At 37.4% G+C, this 15,015-nt stretch overlaps 1 protein-coding gene across 4 annotated transcripts in view; it reads right to left on the bottom strand.

Moving 5' to 3' along the window:
- Nucleotides 1-15,015, bottom strand: part of SPAG17 (sperm associated antigen 17) — a 233,117-nt gene that overhangs the window by 132,469 nt on the left and 85,633 nt on the right. For 3 of the 4 annotated variants that reach the window (XM_064588560.1, XM_064588559.1, XM_064588561.1), the window contains 7 exons: nt 14,789-14,901; nt 10,883-11,020; nt 10,681-10,794; nt 9,944-10,094; nt 6,690-6,917; nt 6,376-6,594; nt 169-230 (listed from right to left, as the gene is read on the bottom strand). In XM_064588560.1, coding sequence (XP_064444630.1) covers nt 169-230; nt 6,376-6,594; nt 6,690-6,917; nt 9,944-10,094; nt 10,681-10,794; nt 10,883-11,020; nt 14,789-14,901 — 1,025 coding nt within the window. The remainder of the gene's footprint in view (nt 1-168; nt 231-6,375; nt 6,595-6,689; nt 6,918-9,943; nt 10,095-10,680; nt 10,795-10,882; nt 11,021-14,788; nt 14,902-15,015) is intronic. The other variant, XM_064588562.1, reaches the window with a different exon arrangement.

Raw genomic sequence — 15,015 nt, 5'->3', positions numbered from 1 at the left:
AACTCCTTTTTCTCCAGTTGGAGCTAGTCTGGGTATGTCTGAGCAATCCCCTTCCTTCTCCTGCTGAACATCTCCTTTGTGTGTGTGTGTGTGTGTTTCTCACTCTGGGTCACAGTTTTTTCAGATCATCTTACTTGTATTTACACTTTTAGCAAAACAATTCCTTACCTTTTCAAGAGGCTCAGCCTTTGTGACTCCTTCATCTTTGATCTCATTGTTCGTGGTCTGTTCTGTAAATCAAAGACACCAACATCCAGTTGTGTTTGGGCTTTGTTCTTGCCTTTGTCAGTGCTGTGCCTTTTTGCTGCCCATATGATCTATGTTTCTGTGCTGAAAAGGTAATTCCTGAAAGGCATGTTTCATGCCTCCAAAAAGGTGTTTGTGTCAATAATTCTAAATCAGTGTCTACCTAGAAAAGTTATACTGAACCCTTTGAAAAGAACTCAGCTTCCTATATGATGCATTCCTAAATCATATCAGATATTCTGCCCTATCTCCCTCACTTCTAAAAATGTACCTTTATGAGTTGCAAATACTCACTGATTAAACTATAGCTCTTGTGATTCTGAATCTCTCATATAGAAATGGTTAAACTATATAGCATATTCCAAGTTTGACCACAGAAATGGAGTGGGTGATGAATCTTGTGGTAACATATTTGTGATGTTACTGAATAGCTGAGCCAACTTGGCCTTTTATCACCCTTAGAACAACAGCAAATTGATCCCTACATAGTCATATATAAAATGGTTCCACCTTCACTCTCCAAACACATCCCTTTCACTCTCCTTTGCTCATTCCTCTCCGGACTCACCAGGTTGCTTGCTGTGTCTTAAAGTTTTTGCACTTGTTTTTCTTTCTTACATGCTTTGCTTTTAGATAATCACCTGGTTCAAACACTTCATCCACATCGTTGCTCAAATGTTACCTCCTCAAGAGCCTTTCTGCCTTTTACCCTGTTTTATTTTGAATCATAGCATTTACTAGTGCCTAATATTTATTTGTTTGTCTACCTCTCCATCTCAATGTGAATTCCTAGAGAATAAGAACTTGATCCTGTTTTCTATAACTGTACCCTGAGCACCCAGCACGTGGGAGAGATTCAGTACATTTTGTTTTGCTTGAATGAGGAAAATCTACATCACATAATAAAACTGGAAATGTATGTAAAGCTATAGAGAGAGCAGAACTGTGGAAGAAACGCAAAACAAAAGCTTGTTTTAGGGTAAGCATTAGATTCAACTTCATTTTTGGCAAAGAGAACCATAGCTGCACTTCTAGAGGGTGTAGTTAATTGCGTCTACCAAGGATAGGCCAATGTTTCTCTTTCTTTTAGGAGCATAGCTAGTTATATTTTCGCTACTGGTTTCATCTTGCCTTGGGCTGGTGAAGGTGACAGCAAGAATGTTCCATTTTGATTTACAGGAAAACTATAAAATCAATTCAGTTCAGTATTTATATAAATATATCTACTCAAGAGAAAACTCAGGCCAACTATAACTCTAAATAGACCATGATGTCCCATGTGTCCTTGAAGCAACTGATATGAAATCTGTGGAATAAAAATTATTCTATTCTGTAGTCTGCCAGATTTCCGGGAGATTTGATATTCCCTCCTGTGTTTAAGGATCTAGCAGAAAAAGTCTCCAGTTTAGAAAATATGTTCTAAAAAATTGTGCATCAGTTATTTTGTCAAAGGAAAGAGCACTCTAAAACTAATCTGAACTCTTCATTTAAGAGTACAGTAAAAATCATTTTTTCTTTCTTTCTGATTCTGCCTTCAACCGCATAATCCTTTGACAGTGTGATTCAGTAGTTTTTGACACATCTGGAAATGGATGCTTTCTCATCCCTTTGAAAAACAGCTTTCCTAATCTGTTTTACTTTAGAGATAACAAGATCCCTCTGCAAAGCAGTTACTTTATTAAAAAAACACCCAACAAGCATAAAGGGCACATCTAAACCTATAGCCTCACGGTTATCAACTCTCAGGTTTTTCATAAATATCCAATAGGCCCTGTCAAGTTCAAAAACAGTCTCAGATGGAAATCCAGTGTTTGGTAAGAAAAGCACAAATATTTAGTCCTTCACATCCAGGAACAGGTTTTTATATGTATTTGATGCTAAGATGGTTGTGCAGGAAATACATGGACAATTTCTGCTTTGCTTAAAATGATTTCAAGTGGCTGCTTTAGAAATATGATTCAGAGTTAGGGGGAAAATGCAAGATCAACAACAACAAATTTCCTTAGACGTTAACAGCCACAGTGAAATACCAAGGCTCAGCCACCCTCCCCTGTCCAACTGTAAGAGTTCCTTGATGTGGATCAACATACATCATATAGGATCCCTTATTGGTTGTGGGGGCTTAGTTCTTAAGATTGCTCAGCCTCTAGGATATACTATCCATTATAGCATTTTTAGCCCTGACAATTTAGAGTTGCTCTAACCATCTATTTTCCACCAGGATCTGGAATGCCAATTTACATGGTTTGACCACCAGGTGGCAAAAGTTGCCTGAGGAAAACTATACACCAGTTGCTCTAAAGAAAAAAACAAAATACAAAGAAAAAAATCTCAGGCCTTATATCTCTCCTGGCTTATTCTGGATCCACATGAACACAAAGTGACTTCTTTGTCATATATTTACATTCCCACAGGATGCATAATAGCATAACATCCCAGGTTGACTTATTTGGCTTAATTATTTTTGTGAGCTTGGCTAATAGGTAAGGGACTTAGAGAAATAGGGAATCAACCCTTTTGGTAACAAAATCAGGTTAAGTATCAGCATGAAGAAGAGACGATGAGTATGACTAAACCACTAGACAAGGAGTTTCTGGGACTGAGGAAGCCACAAGACACAGTGGAGGAAGCATTGGTTTGGAGTTAGCTCTCTTTTGGAATCCTGACTTCCTACTCGTATGTAGTTGAACAAGTCGCTTAACCCTTCTGAGTCTTCAACTCCTCATCTTTAGAATTAGGATAATAGCATCTTACTCACAGACTTGAGGTTTATATCAAATACTAGTTAATACATATAAAATGTCTTAGCAGAGTGCTTGGAATATAGCAGGACAATGCTAAAAAAAATGTTATCTCCTTCTCTCTGTCCCCCTCACCCTCACTTATCTGCTCTACTAAGCAAGCAGATTTTCCCTAATTCTACTCCATCGATGACTTTCTCTTTTATCATCATCTAAATTAATGAAAATGGCAAGATGACCATTCAGTCAATACTGACTTAATAACTGTTCTCTTGTGCCACAGACCACTTACTCTTGTTTAATGCTTTTAAAAATTATAAATTATAACACATGCAGAGAAGTACATAGACTATAAATGTGTAGTTTAATGGATAATGGGAAAGAAAAGACCCAGCACTGCAGACATCTTATGTGTGTCCTTTCATAACCATGACTTCCTTGTTAAGCTATCATATTAATCCTGATGTCTTTGTGTGGATTATTTTGGGATTTCTACATTTACAATATTTACAAATAGTAATAGTTTTATTTCTTCCTTTTCAAACCTTACACTTTTATCTCTTTTTCTTGCCTTACTGAGTTGGCTAGCATCTCCAATGTAATATTGAATACAAGTGTTTATAGTAGATAGCTTCCTGGAGCCGAGGGAAATCTTTCAACTTTTCATCTTGATATATAATGTTTGTTGTAGTAATTTAAGAATAAACCTTATAAGGTAGAGAATTTTCCTTCTCTTGCTAGTTTGCTAAGATTTCTTTCATAAATTGCTATAGAGTTTTAAGCACTTTTTCTGCATCTATTGAGATGATTATATCATTTTTCTCAGTGTTAATTGATAAATTATATTAATTTTTATAATGTATGTTTTTCCTCTATTTCTGTTATAAAAACAACTTGTTTGTTCTGTATTATTATCATTTTGTATATTGCTAGATCAGTTTACTTATATTTTATTCAGGATTTTTGCATCTATGTTAATGAATGAGTTTGATTTATGATTTTCTTTTGTTGTACTATGCTTGACTGTGTTATTATAAGGTTTATGCTAGCTTTGTAAAATGAGTAGGGGAGGATATCCATTTTTTATTTCTGGGAATAATTTTTAAGATTAGAATTATTTCGGGGCACCTGGGTGGCTCAGATGGTTAAGCGTCTGCCTTCGGCTCAGGTCATGATCCCAGGGTCCTGGGATCGAGCCCCGCATTGGGCTCCCTGCTTGGTGGGGAACCTGCTTCTCCCTCTCCCTCAACTGTTCCCCCTGCTTGTGCTCTGTCACTTTTTCTCTCAAATAGATAAATAATAAGATTAGAATTATTTCTTTTTTTTGAGTTTTGGTATCACTTGTAAATAAGATCATTTGGGTTTGGTATGTCTTATTCAGGAGGATCTTTAATTATTGATTTAATTTATTTAAATGATTACAACACTATTCATGTTTCTATTTCTTCTTGAGTCATTGTTGGTAAGATATACTTTTCTAGTGATTTGCTCATTTTATTTTAAGATTTAGTGGAATAAAGTTGTTCATATCCTCCTACTATTTTTTACATTTCTGTAGAATCAGAGGAAAGTCTATTTCTTTATTCCTGATGATTTTTATTCCTGCTATGGCTTTATTACTAATAAGGTTATTCATGCTTCCTTTTTTTGTGGTCTGCCTTTTATTTAAAAAAATTATCAAATTTTAAAAGTATTTTCAAAGAACCAGACTTTTGTAGTATTTGTTCTTCCTTATTACATCTATATTTTCTTTTTTTTTTTAGATTTTATTTACTTATTTGAGAGAGCACATGTGCGAGAGAGAGAGAGAAAGAGAGAGAACAAGCCAGGGAGGGGCAGAGAAGCAGGCTCCCCACTGAGCAGGAAGCCCGATGTGCGACTCGATCCCAGGACCCTGGGATCATGACCTGAGTCGAAGGCAGATGCTTAACCAACTGAGCCACCCAGGTGCCCACACATCTATATTTTCTATGTCAATAATTTACTTATTTTTTTCTTCCTTTCACTTTATTTGGATTTATTTTGTTCATCTTTATCTAAGAACTTGAGGTTGATGTTTAGCTAATTAATTTTTCTTTCTTTTAAAAATGTATTCATTTAAAGCTGTGAGCTTCTCTCTGAGTATCCCTTGCTTTAGTTGCATTATAGAAATTTTGATATTCAGTATTTTCATTACCATTCAACTTGAAATCTTTCCTAATTTCTATTGTGACTTTTTCTCTTTGAAAATTTGGGTGTCTTCTCATTATTTTTCATAACTAATGGCCACCATAAGTTCACTGGGTTTTGAGAGTATACTCTGTAGTTTTAATCCTGTGAAAATTTGCTGAGATGTGTTTTATGGTCCAGTATACCATTAATATTTTTAAGATAAGCATACCTGTGACCTCTAAAAAGCTATAGTACTATGGAAACTTAATATAGCCATATGAATAATTATAATAAGTAGTAGGAAATGATAACTAATGCCATAAAGGAAGCACAGATTAATTATGACCATGGGAATGCTAAGGGAGCCATTTCGAGAGGGACACATCTAACAAAGCTTTATGGAAGTGCCACTGAAATCTTAATCATAATCAAAAAGAGAACTCCGGGTGGAGGGTATTGTGGAGGAAAGACACAGAGATTGAAAACAGCAGGCTGTGTAGAGGAAATAGAGCTTAATTCTATTTGCCTAGAGCATGGCATGAGTGAGCAAAAGGGAAAAAGCAGAAAGGTTTTGGAAAAGTAATTTGGTACGACTGCAGAAGCACGTATAGCAGGCCAAAGTGTTGGGTTCTGTTAGTAGGGAGCCATTGAGGGTTGTAAGCAGGAAACGAACAGCTGGATTTGGGGTAATTAATCTGATAGCTGTGCATAAGATAGCTCAATAAATTTAACCTAACAGTCTCCTATGCTTCTATAGCTCCTAATATAACAATATTTATGATGGTATATTCTACAGTAAGAGTCATTACCTGAACTATAAAGAAGAGAGAAAGGGAATCCTTGTTCTTCATTGAGCATTGATTTTGTACCAAGCTCTGTAGTGGGCAGTTCACTATTTATTGCAGGTAATTTTTAATATTTTTTTCATATAATTACAATAACCCTATGAAATACTAATGAAAGTTTTAATTATGTTCACCTTACTGTATTTACTAAGGTAAAAGTGGACTAACAGGCCTTCGGATATTTTTAAAAACAAGGGTTGAAATAACAAGGACTGAATAATAACACTCAGTAGCAAAGTTTAATTTTAACTTAGCTATTAAACAGTCTTCAGTTGAAATAGGGAGGCATTTAAATTTAGATAATGTTTCTTGAATCATTTTGGGGGCTAATACATCCTATAATAGTGTACACACACACACACGCACACACACACAGACACACGTTTGCTCACCTGAAGGCCCAGACTGGATCTGAGTCTTCAAACTAGTCTCGTGCTCTGACAGCTGTATATTATCAGGGTCTAAGGGTTCCTTACTGTTCGGGTCAGAATGCTTCATATTATTAGAATCAGACTGACGAGCATCTGAAGGTTCTTTAGAGATCTCATCCTCTTGCACAGATGTTGACCAATTCTGATCCACAAATAGAATTCTGTCTTTGGTTTCAGTATCTAGTCAGTTTGAAGAGAATCCATTAGATATAATGCTAGAAAAATTGACAATCATAAAATGTAAGAATTCCTTTGATTCCCTCCATGCAGTGTACCTGTTTGGGGTTTGGCCTCTTGGACATTCATTTTCATGATGTATTGCTGCCTTATCTGTTTAGCAAATCTGGCAGGGTTGTCCCATGGTATGTTGAACATCTCAGAATCTGTCCCATACATCATCTCAGAAGGCATTAGCTTTCCTTCTTCATTAACCTCAGAGAGTTTCAGGCTCTCAAAAGTAAACACTTTAAAGGCTCGTTCTACTTCATTCCAGCTCAAGACTTCTGTAAGAAAGCAGGAACTATGCTGCTAGGAATGCTCTTATTACCACATGGTACAGGGCTGACAGAGGGGCAGCCAGGGGGTCTGTCCACCACGATGACAAGGGAGTCACGTCACGCTGGGTGTTGACCTGACTTTAAACATGGGCTCCACAATTTTGCAACAAATATGGAGAGTACCTAATAATAAGAAAGCTGCACAGTCAAGATATAATCTATCAAGACAATGCTCACAAATTGCTTCATAGCTTAATCAGTATTAGGTGTATTAGTACTAATTCACATGGACTCTCCAGGGTACCATATTGGTTAAATATGTTTAAAACTTATCATTTTTAAGCAAAAGCACCTTTGCTACTGTTCTCATTTGAAGTAAAAAAAAAAGTTGCTCACTTGTGTCTAACATATACTTTATATTCAGTAGGTTTTATTGTTCCTTAGGGCTCAGAAAAGGCCTCTTTTCACCCACTTCAACTGGTGTAGCACTTTCCATAATTGCTCTTCAAAGATTATCAGCTTTCAATTGACCCTATTCATTTGTGCATTTATTTTCTCACAGCATTTATTTATCCATTTGCCCACTCCCTCCCTCCCTTGCTTGCTCACTCGTCTTTCTTTTCTATGTATTAGGCTTTGTCATAGGTCCCTGAAATTCAAAGAAAAGATTTGGTTCTTGCACTTTAGAAGTTCAGGGCAGAGGGGTGGGAGGTAGGTATTAGCAAATAATCATGGGATTCCATGAGGAAAAGTAAAATGATTGTGGCAGATCAATGATTCCGTGGTAACCTCCACTTTTTTTCCAATAGAAATGAGGACACAGGGAGGGCTCTTTTGGGAAAAACATGAGGCAATTCAGAAGAGAGACAGGGAAAAGGGAAAAGTTACAGAATTAAGGAAAGTTTGCTCATTCATTCATTTTGCAAACATCTTTTGAGCACATATTAGTTGTCAAGGATTATAGTAAAAGCTGGGACCACAGCAGTAAAGTTAGTAGTGAACTCCGGATCTTCTAGAGTATCAATTCTGGTGGCTGGAAACAGGGCAAACAGATAAGTGTATGCCATATCAGAGATGATAAGAAGGATAAAGCCAGGAGAGGGGGTAAAAAGTGATAGCGGTTAGGGAGGGGCTTCTTTTTTTATATAAGGTAGTCAGAGAAAAACCCTCTAAGCAATTAAGCAAAAATATGAAGGAAGCGGGAGAGTAAGTCCTGTGAATATCTGGAAGAAAAGGGATGGAGGCAGGAGAAATAGCAAGTGCAAAGATCCTGAGGCAAGGGGTTGACCAACAGGTTCAAGGAATCACAGCAAGGCCAATGTAGAATGAGTGGAGTGGAATGATGAGACCTTGACAGGTGATGAGCTCCAAAAGTGGGTGGCAGAACAGTGTAGATTATTCTTTGAGTGACATGGGTGGCCACTAGAGAATTCTGAGTTAAGAGGGTACATGGTGTGACTAACATTTTGGAAGGATGGTTCTGGTTATTGCATGAAAAAAAGGCTAGGTGAAAAAGTGAAAGCCTGTTGACCAATTGGAAAGCTATTGAAATACTCCAAGTGAGAGGTGACAGTGGCCTGGGCTGCCATGGCAGCGAGGGATGTGGTGGTATTGGTTGTGGGGCATAAGAAACAAAGAGGAATCAGGGATGACTCTAGGTTTGGGAAGAAAACAGTTGCCATTTACTGAAATAAGGAGGACGATGAAGGGACAAATTTCAGGGAGTCAAGAGTTTGGTTTTGGATCTGTTAAGTATGAAGTGCTGATAGAGAGAAGAGGAGAGAAGAAGAGGAGCAAGGGTTTTGGAGGGGACACGTAAGCAGGATATGTGTGACGTGGCAATGGCAGCAACAGAAACAAGAATCCTGTGCTGTGTGTAAGACAGGGTGGAGAGAGCATGGAGTCATACCACAGGCAGAAGGAGAGGTGGAGTGTGGCAGGATATAGGCAAAGGACACACATTCTCAGGAACATCAGTAACAGGGCGGTTATGTAAACAAAGTTCTCCACATACCCAGGTGGGTAGGCTCTCCCCTGCTTTTCCATGAGGTGATGACATGACAGTAGTCCAAAGATTTTGTTGTTTCCTTACCATTACGTCTACTTAAAAATCAAAGAACAAATCAAGAATAAAATATTTCATGATTTGCTTAGAGTGAGAAATGAAACGAGGCACTTTTCTCTTTTCTAGGGTAAATGCTTTCTTGTCAAATAAAGATGTCTATAATTTCATGTTCCTTCTTGTAAGTGGGAATGTATTGCTGATCGCTTCAAGTGGAAATAAAGTTGGTTTTTATTTTTTAAAGATTTTATTTATTTATTTGAGAAACAGAGAAAGAGAGAGCATGAGCAGGCTGAGGGGTAGAGGCAGAGGGACAAGCAGACCCCCAGCTGAACAGGGAGCTAGATGTGGGGCTCCATCCCAGGACCTTGAGATCATGACCTGAGCCGAAGTCAGACACTTAACTGACTGAGCCACCCAGGCAGCCCTGGAAATACAGTTTTTGAAGGAGATGACTGTATCTAAAATCTCAGTGAACTCTGCAATGAGAAGCTGATTTTAGATTCTCAAAATTACCTCTCTTTCCGCTGTCCTCAAAGATTATAAAATGACCCTTCCTTCTATGAGAGGAGGTGAACTTGAATCAACACACTCTAGGCACCACACCGCCAGGGGGGCTCTCTACTCTGTGCTTTTACCTAGGATAGGGATCACCATGCTTTCTGCAATGATGTCAAGGAAGGGATGTGGGGGTGGGTTGCAGGGAAAAAGAAGGAAGAAGCAGATTATTCTTGTCATGGAAACGCAGTGGAAAGAAGACCCAGGGCATCAAATTGAAGAATGTTATGCATCATAGCTGTCATACTATTGCTAATGACATTATTCAAGGTTAGAGAATCAAAATACCCACCTCAGTCTCTGAAAGCTCTTTCAATAATTAAAATACTTTTTGCAAATAGGAGTGTAATCTTAAGAAGCACATATGACCATAAATGAATGAATTTAAACTAAGGCAAAAAAATCTACTCACCATTTGTACAGAAGTGCATGAGCTCATGAATTGTAGCTAGACGTTTAGTGCTGTTCCATGGCGGGGGCAGAGGGAATTTAAGGAATTCCCACAGTGGCAACTTGGACTGCATCTCCTGCTCAATTTGAACTGGGTCAAAATTCTTTTGGTCCTGATGAAAAAGAGCAACATGACAGAAGACATTAGAGTAAGCTGTCAAGTGCCTTATGCATATGGAGAAGGCAAAACCTGATACCTTCGCTCTCATTATTTGGAAACAGGGGAAATCAATCGTAATTGGGGAAGACAAACTGTTGGTATTTTGCTGAAGGTCAAAAAAGCTCGTTCTCACTTTGCCAGAGGTTCCTGGTGCACAGAAATGATGGATCCTTCACTTGCTGTGACAAACTGCCAAAGTCTCATATATAGTCATCTCTCCCTTCTGAGATCCTTCTCTGGCTTCCACTAGTTGTTCACATTGTTAAGATAGCTAAAGCAAATAACTATAAGGTTTTAATGCAAATTTGGTGTACTCACAATCAATTAAATGGTTAACTGGGCCTCTATAATTAGACAAGTTTTCTTTGCTCCCATATGCACCTCTATTTCCTGAGGTCTCACTTTGCAAGCAGGTATCCATTTTGAATATTACTTTTAATTCCATCAGTGAAACTATCTAACCCCAATTTCTTCAACGAATGATTACAAACAAGGCTTTCTTGCATCACTTCTCCTCAGGGAAACCCAATTATTATTACCTTTAGAGCATACTTCTTGTAAGCATGTGCATCATGATAGTCCAATAGGAGAGGGCCTTTGGGCACTGCTTTGCTTTCATTTTCTTCTTCAGATAAGAATATTTCATGGAGATTCTATTCAAATTGAAATATAGTGACTTAAAAAGAGAATCCATACTTTTTCAAAGCATGCAAGCTCTTTGGATATCTCATGCCATCTGACCTTTTTCTCCTTCTCTGTGAGACAGAGAGAGGGCAGGATGGACACAATGTGAGCTGCAATTCTGTGGTCCAGCCCATCTGCTCTAGGAGGCGGCTGCACCAGGCTGGGCGGGACGAGGTCTTCTTCAGTTGCCACAACCTGTTAAAGTAAACAGGTGGGAGGAGTCAGTTTGATGGTCAGCTCTTTACTGACACATATTTCCATTGCTCTTAGTAAAAACAAAGCGGTCTCTACCAATAACATACGGTGATGACACAAAGTGGCAGCGTATACCAAAGTAAAAAAGAAAATGTTTACAACGCATGCATTAAAGTAGATATAATTTTAACGTATGCATGAGAATAGATAACACAAAACACAAATGGTAAACAGGAAAATTTACTATGACAAAAATCAAAATAACAATATAATAAATTTTTTTCTTAATGATTTACTCTTTCTCTTGAAGCATTCGAAACCGCCCCCACCTTTGGGTTCAGTAAGTATTTAATTGAGTGCCTACCATATGCCAAGCACTGTATGGGGCATCTTCTCTTACATTATCTCATTTAAGCGTCACAGAGACACTGTGGAGTAGATATTATCTTAATTTTACAGAGGAAGAGCTAGGGTGACTGAAGTTAGTGACTGGTGCAAGCCGCAGGCTACTGAATGGGAGGAACTGGGGGGTTCAGGTCAAGTCCTCATTCTTTCTTCAAAAGAGTGATAGATGGTGAGATCAGTAAAGGGTAATAGTCTCCTTTATAGAGGGAAACTGAGGTCTAGAAAGATTATGTGGCCTGTTCAGTTTTACCTGGCAAACAAAAGAAGTTGAAATGTAATCAAGGTAGGCACCTTATTTATAGCTTTTCTCTTCACCTTATATCCTGCAATCATGCTCTGCAATTTCACATAGTTTTACAGGGTTTCTCAACCTTAGAACTGAATTAGACAGTTATTTGTTGTGGGTTCGGTTCTGTGCGATGGAGAATGTTTAGCAGTACCCTTGGCCTCGATCCGTTTGATGCCAGTATCACCCCTCCAATTGTGACAACCAAAAATATCTTCAGACATTGCCAAATGTCCCCTGGGAGTAAAAATCAGCTGCTGTTGAAAACCACTGCTATAGATGGATAACAAAATAGCCTTCCATCCTTCACCTTTTGTCAACTCCTTACTTTCCAAAGAGCCACTCATATCTCCACTCTCTATCTCCGATCATCTCTTGGACCCACTCCAATCACAGAAGACCACTCAAAACTGTTCTACCTCTGAAATGTTAAACTCTAATATCTTGTCTTGGAAAATCCTATCCCATTCCTCTTATATTTCAATTTTTTTCATCCTATTATTATAAGCTTTTTTTCAATCAACACTATTATTGGTTGCCTTCTCTGGGTCAGGCACTGAGGTCATCTGCTGCTGCCTGTAATATACCAGGTGCTTAATAAATGTTTGTTGCTTTTAGTTGAGTTGAATAAAATAATAAAGACTAAGATAAATAAAATGATGATACTGCAAGCTCTATAGGGCTTTTCAGCTTTTATAAATTTATTAATATAATAAAACTACTGGTCTCCCAGAAACCTTATGGGGTAATGAAAGGCAACTGTGAGTGTGCTTTTCTAATTGGTTAGAAAACTAAAGCAGACATAAAAATGTATACTGGAGGTAAAAAAGATGATAGAGTCTGAACAGGACTTTAAACATTTGAATATTCAGAGACATAAAGGAATGTGTTACATCCATGCAATAAGGACAATGACAGGCAGTTGTAAAAAGAAGTTGGAGAATTTATAAATTAAAGACATTTATTGTTGAGAAAAAACTTCAAGAGCAGACTGGACTCCACTGAAGAATGAATTAATTGGAAGTTAAGCTGGAATTCCCAAAAAGATAAAATTGATGGAAAATGTAAAAGACAAGGAGGAAAACCCAGAAGTTCCACCATCCAATAAAAGGATAAATCAATAAAAAATAATATTCGAAGGTATATTTAATTCAGCAAATACAGATTCAGTGTCTGCTGTGGGTTAGGTGTGGTTATGGTTCACTGGGCATACAGCGGTGAACAAGATTAGATTAATTCCCTGCTTGCATGGAGCTTGTATTCTAGTGAAAGGGGGAAGGTAAGACACAAAGCAAATAAGTTATTTTAAGAAGAGTGGTTGTTGGTAAGAAAATAAAACCAGGTGATGTGGTAAAAATCACTTTGTGTTGTCAGGGGCTTCCTTTGGGTCAGGTGGGAGAAAGGCTAAGGAATACAATTTCCACTGGGCACTGAATGAGAAGAAGTATCCTCCAGGCAGACATGTGAGTGCAGAACTTTCTAGGAAAAGAAGTGGGAGCAAAAACCTAAAGTGGAATTAAGTAGTGTAGTTGAGGAAAACCCAGAAGGCCTATGTAGATGATGAGTAGTAAGAGTGTGTGTGTGTGTGTGTGTGTGTGTGTGGTGAGGGGGGCAGGAGATGAGATGACAGATCAGTCCAGACCCATAGTTTTAGGGTCTTCCAATGTAAGGAATTTTGATTTTATTTAGAATGTAATCAGAAACCAGATTATAGTCCTTCAGATTGTTAATGACAATGATAAAACAAAACCCTACCTGAACAAAGCCTTGTGTTATGAATTATAAAGAGAAAACTCTAATAGCTGCCAGAAAGAAAAAAACAGATTATTTACAAAGAAAAAAGTATCAGATTGACATGCAATTTTTCAGCAACATTAGAAGAAAGAAGACAACAAAGCAATGCCATCAAAACACTTTTCCATTCAGATTGACTAGGCTCTAAAGCAGTTTCTGAGACTTACACTTGGGCAAGTTACTTAACCTTTTTATGCCTCAGTTTCCTTATTTGTACAATGGGGAACAAAAATAGTTTCTGCTTCATAGGGTTGTTCTAAGAATTAAATGAGTTTATTTATAATAACATTTTTCAAACACATATAGAAAACTCATGAGAATTGACCACGTATCTCAGGTCACACAGGAAGCTCAGGATATTTAAAAACATTTTTTAACATGCAGACCATGTTTACTGACCATAATACAATAAAACTAGGAATTGACAATAAACAATGGAAATGAAAATAAAAGATTTAGAACTGAAGAGATTGAAAGCATCAAGATGGCAGCCCAAGAAATACTCAAAGGGAAATGTGTAGCCTTTAGTAAAGCAAAAAGCCTGAAAATAAAAGAAGTAAGCTTTTGATTAAAATGAAATGCAAAATAAACTCAAAGAAATCAGAAAGAAGGAAATAATAAAGAGAAATGAAGAAATTAATTAAACAGAAAGTAGAAAGGAGTTGATCAAGGAAGTAAAATGCTAGTTCTTTGAAAAGACCAATACAACAGATATACCATTGACAACCATGATCAAGAAGAGAGAGGGGACAAATAAATAACATCAGTCGTAGAAAAGGAGAACAACCAAATGCCAAACAAATTTTAAAATGCATATAAGTGAATAAAGAACTTTATACGATATTGAAAACACAAATGAAATTGGCATATTTATTAAAAAATACTAATGACTAAAATTGGCCTCAGGAAGAGAAAGATCTGATTAAATTTACAAGTATAAAAGAAATTTTAAAGATAAAGACCATTAACCACCCATCCACCTGGCTACCTCCTCTTTCTTGTCCGTTAAAATGACACCAGACACAGTTTGAAGGATACATCTCACGAAACTTCAGGGGATGTGAGATCAATTGTTCCAGAGCATAGCAAAAGAAAGGGGATTAAGGCAGATGGTCAAAGTAAATTTAGTTTTATCTAAAGTGTTCCATAATCTTTGTAAAGGAGAATACACTCAGGGATTATGTGTGTAGTTTAAAATAGTCAAAACCAAAAGCAAAGAGAGATGAAGTGATGGACTCAAGGTTACCCAGCTGGGAAAGAATCTTCGGCATGTACCCACCTACCTGTTCCAGCATACAATGCACTATCAGGGGCACAGAGATGAATTCTTCTGGAATCGGATTCAGCAAGTCATTATAATATCTCATGTCTACTTCAGTTGTGCCGACAAAAGCCACTGTAAAATATACAATATATCACTACTCAAATAAGATGTGTTCTCCATTTCTTCCATCAAAATTTTATCCATAAATTCAAACTGTCACCGTGCACTAATGAAAGCGGGACATGT

This window comes from Mirounga angustirostris, unplaced genomic scaffold (assembly GCF_029215605.1).
Source record: "Mirounga angustirostris isolate CCGP_5_RB_7025 unplaced genomic scaffold, mMirAng1.0.hap1 SCAF_4, whole genome shotgun sequence".
NCBI lineage: Eukaryota > Metazoa > Chordata > Mammalia > Carnivora > Phocidae > Mirounga > Mirounga angustirostris.
Note: the sequence above shows the minus strand (reverse complement) of the source record. Positions and strands in the feature narration are given on the sequence as shown.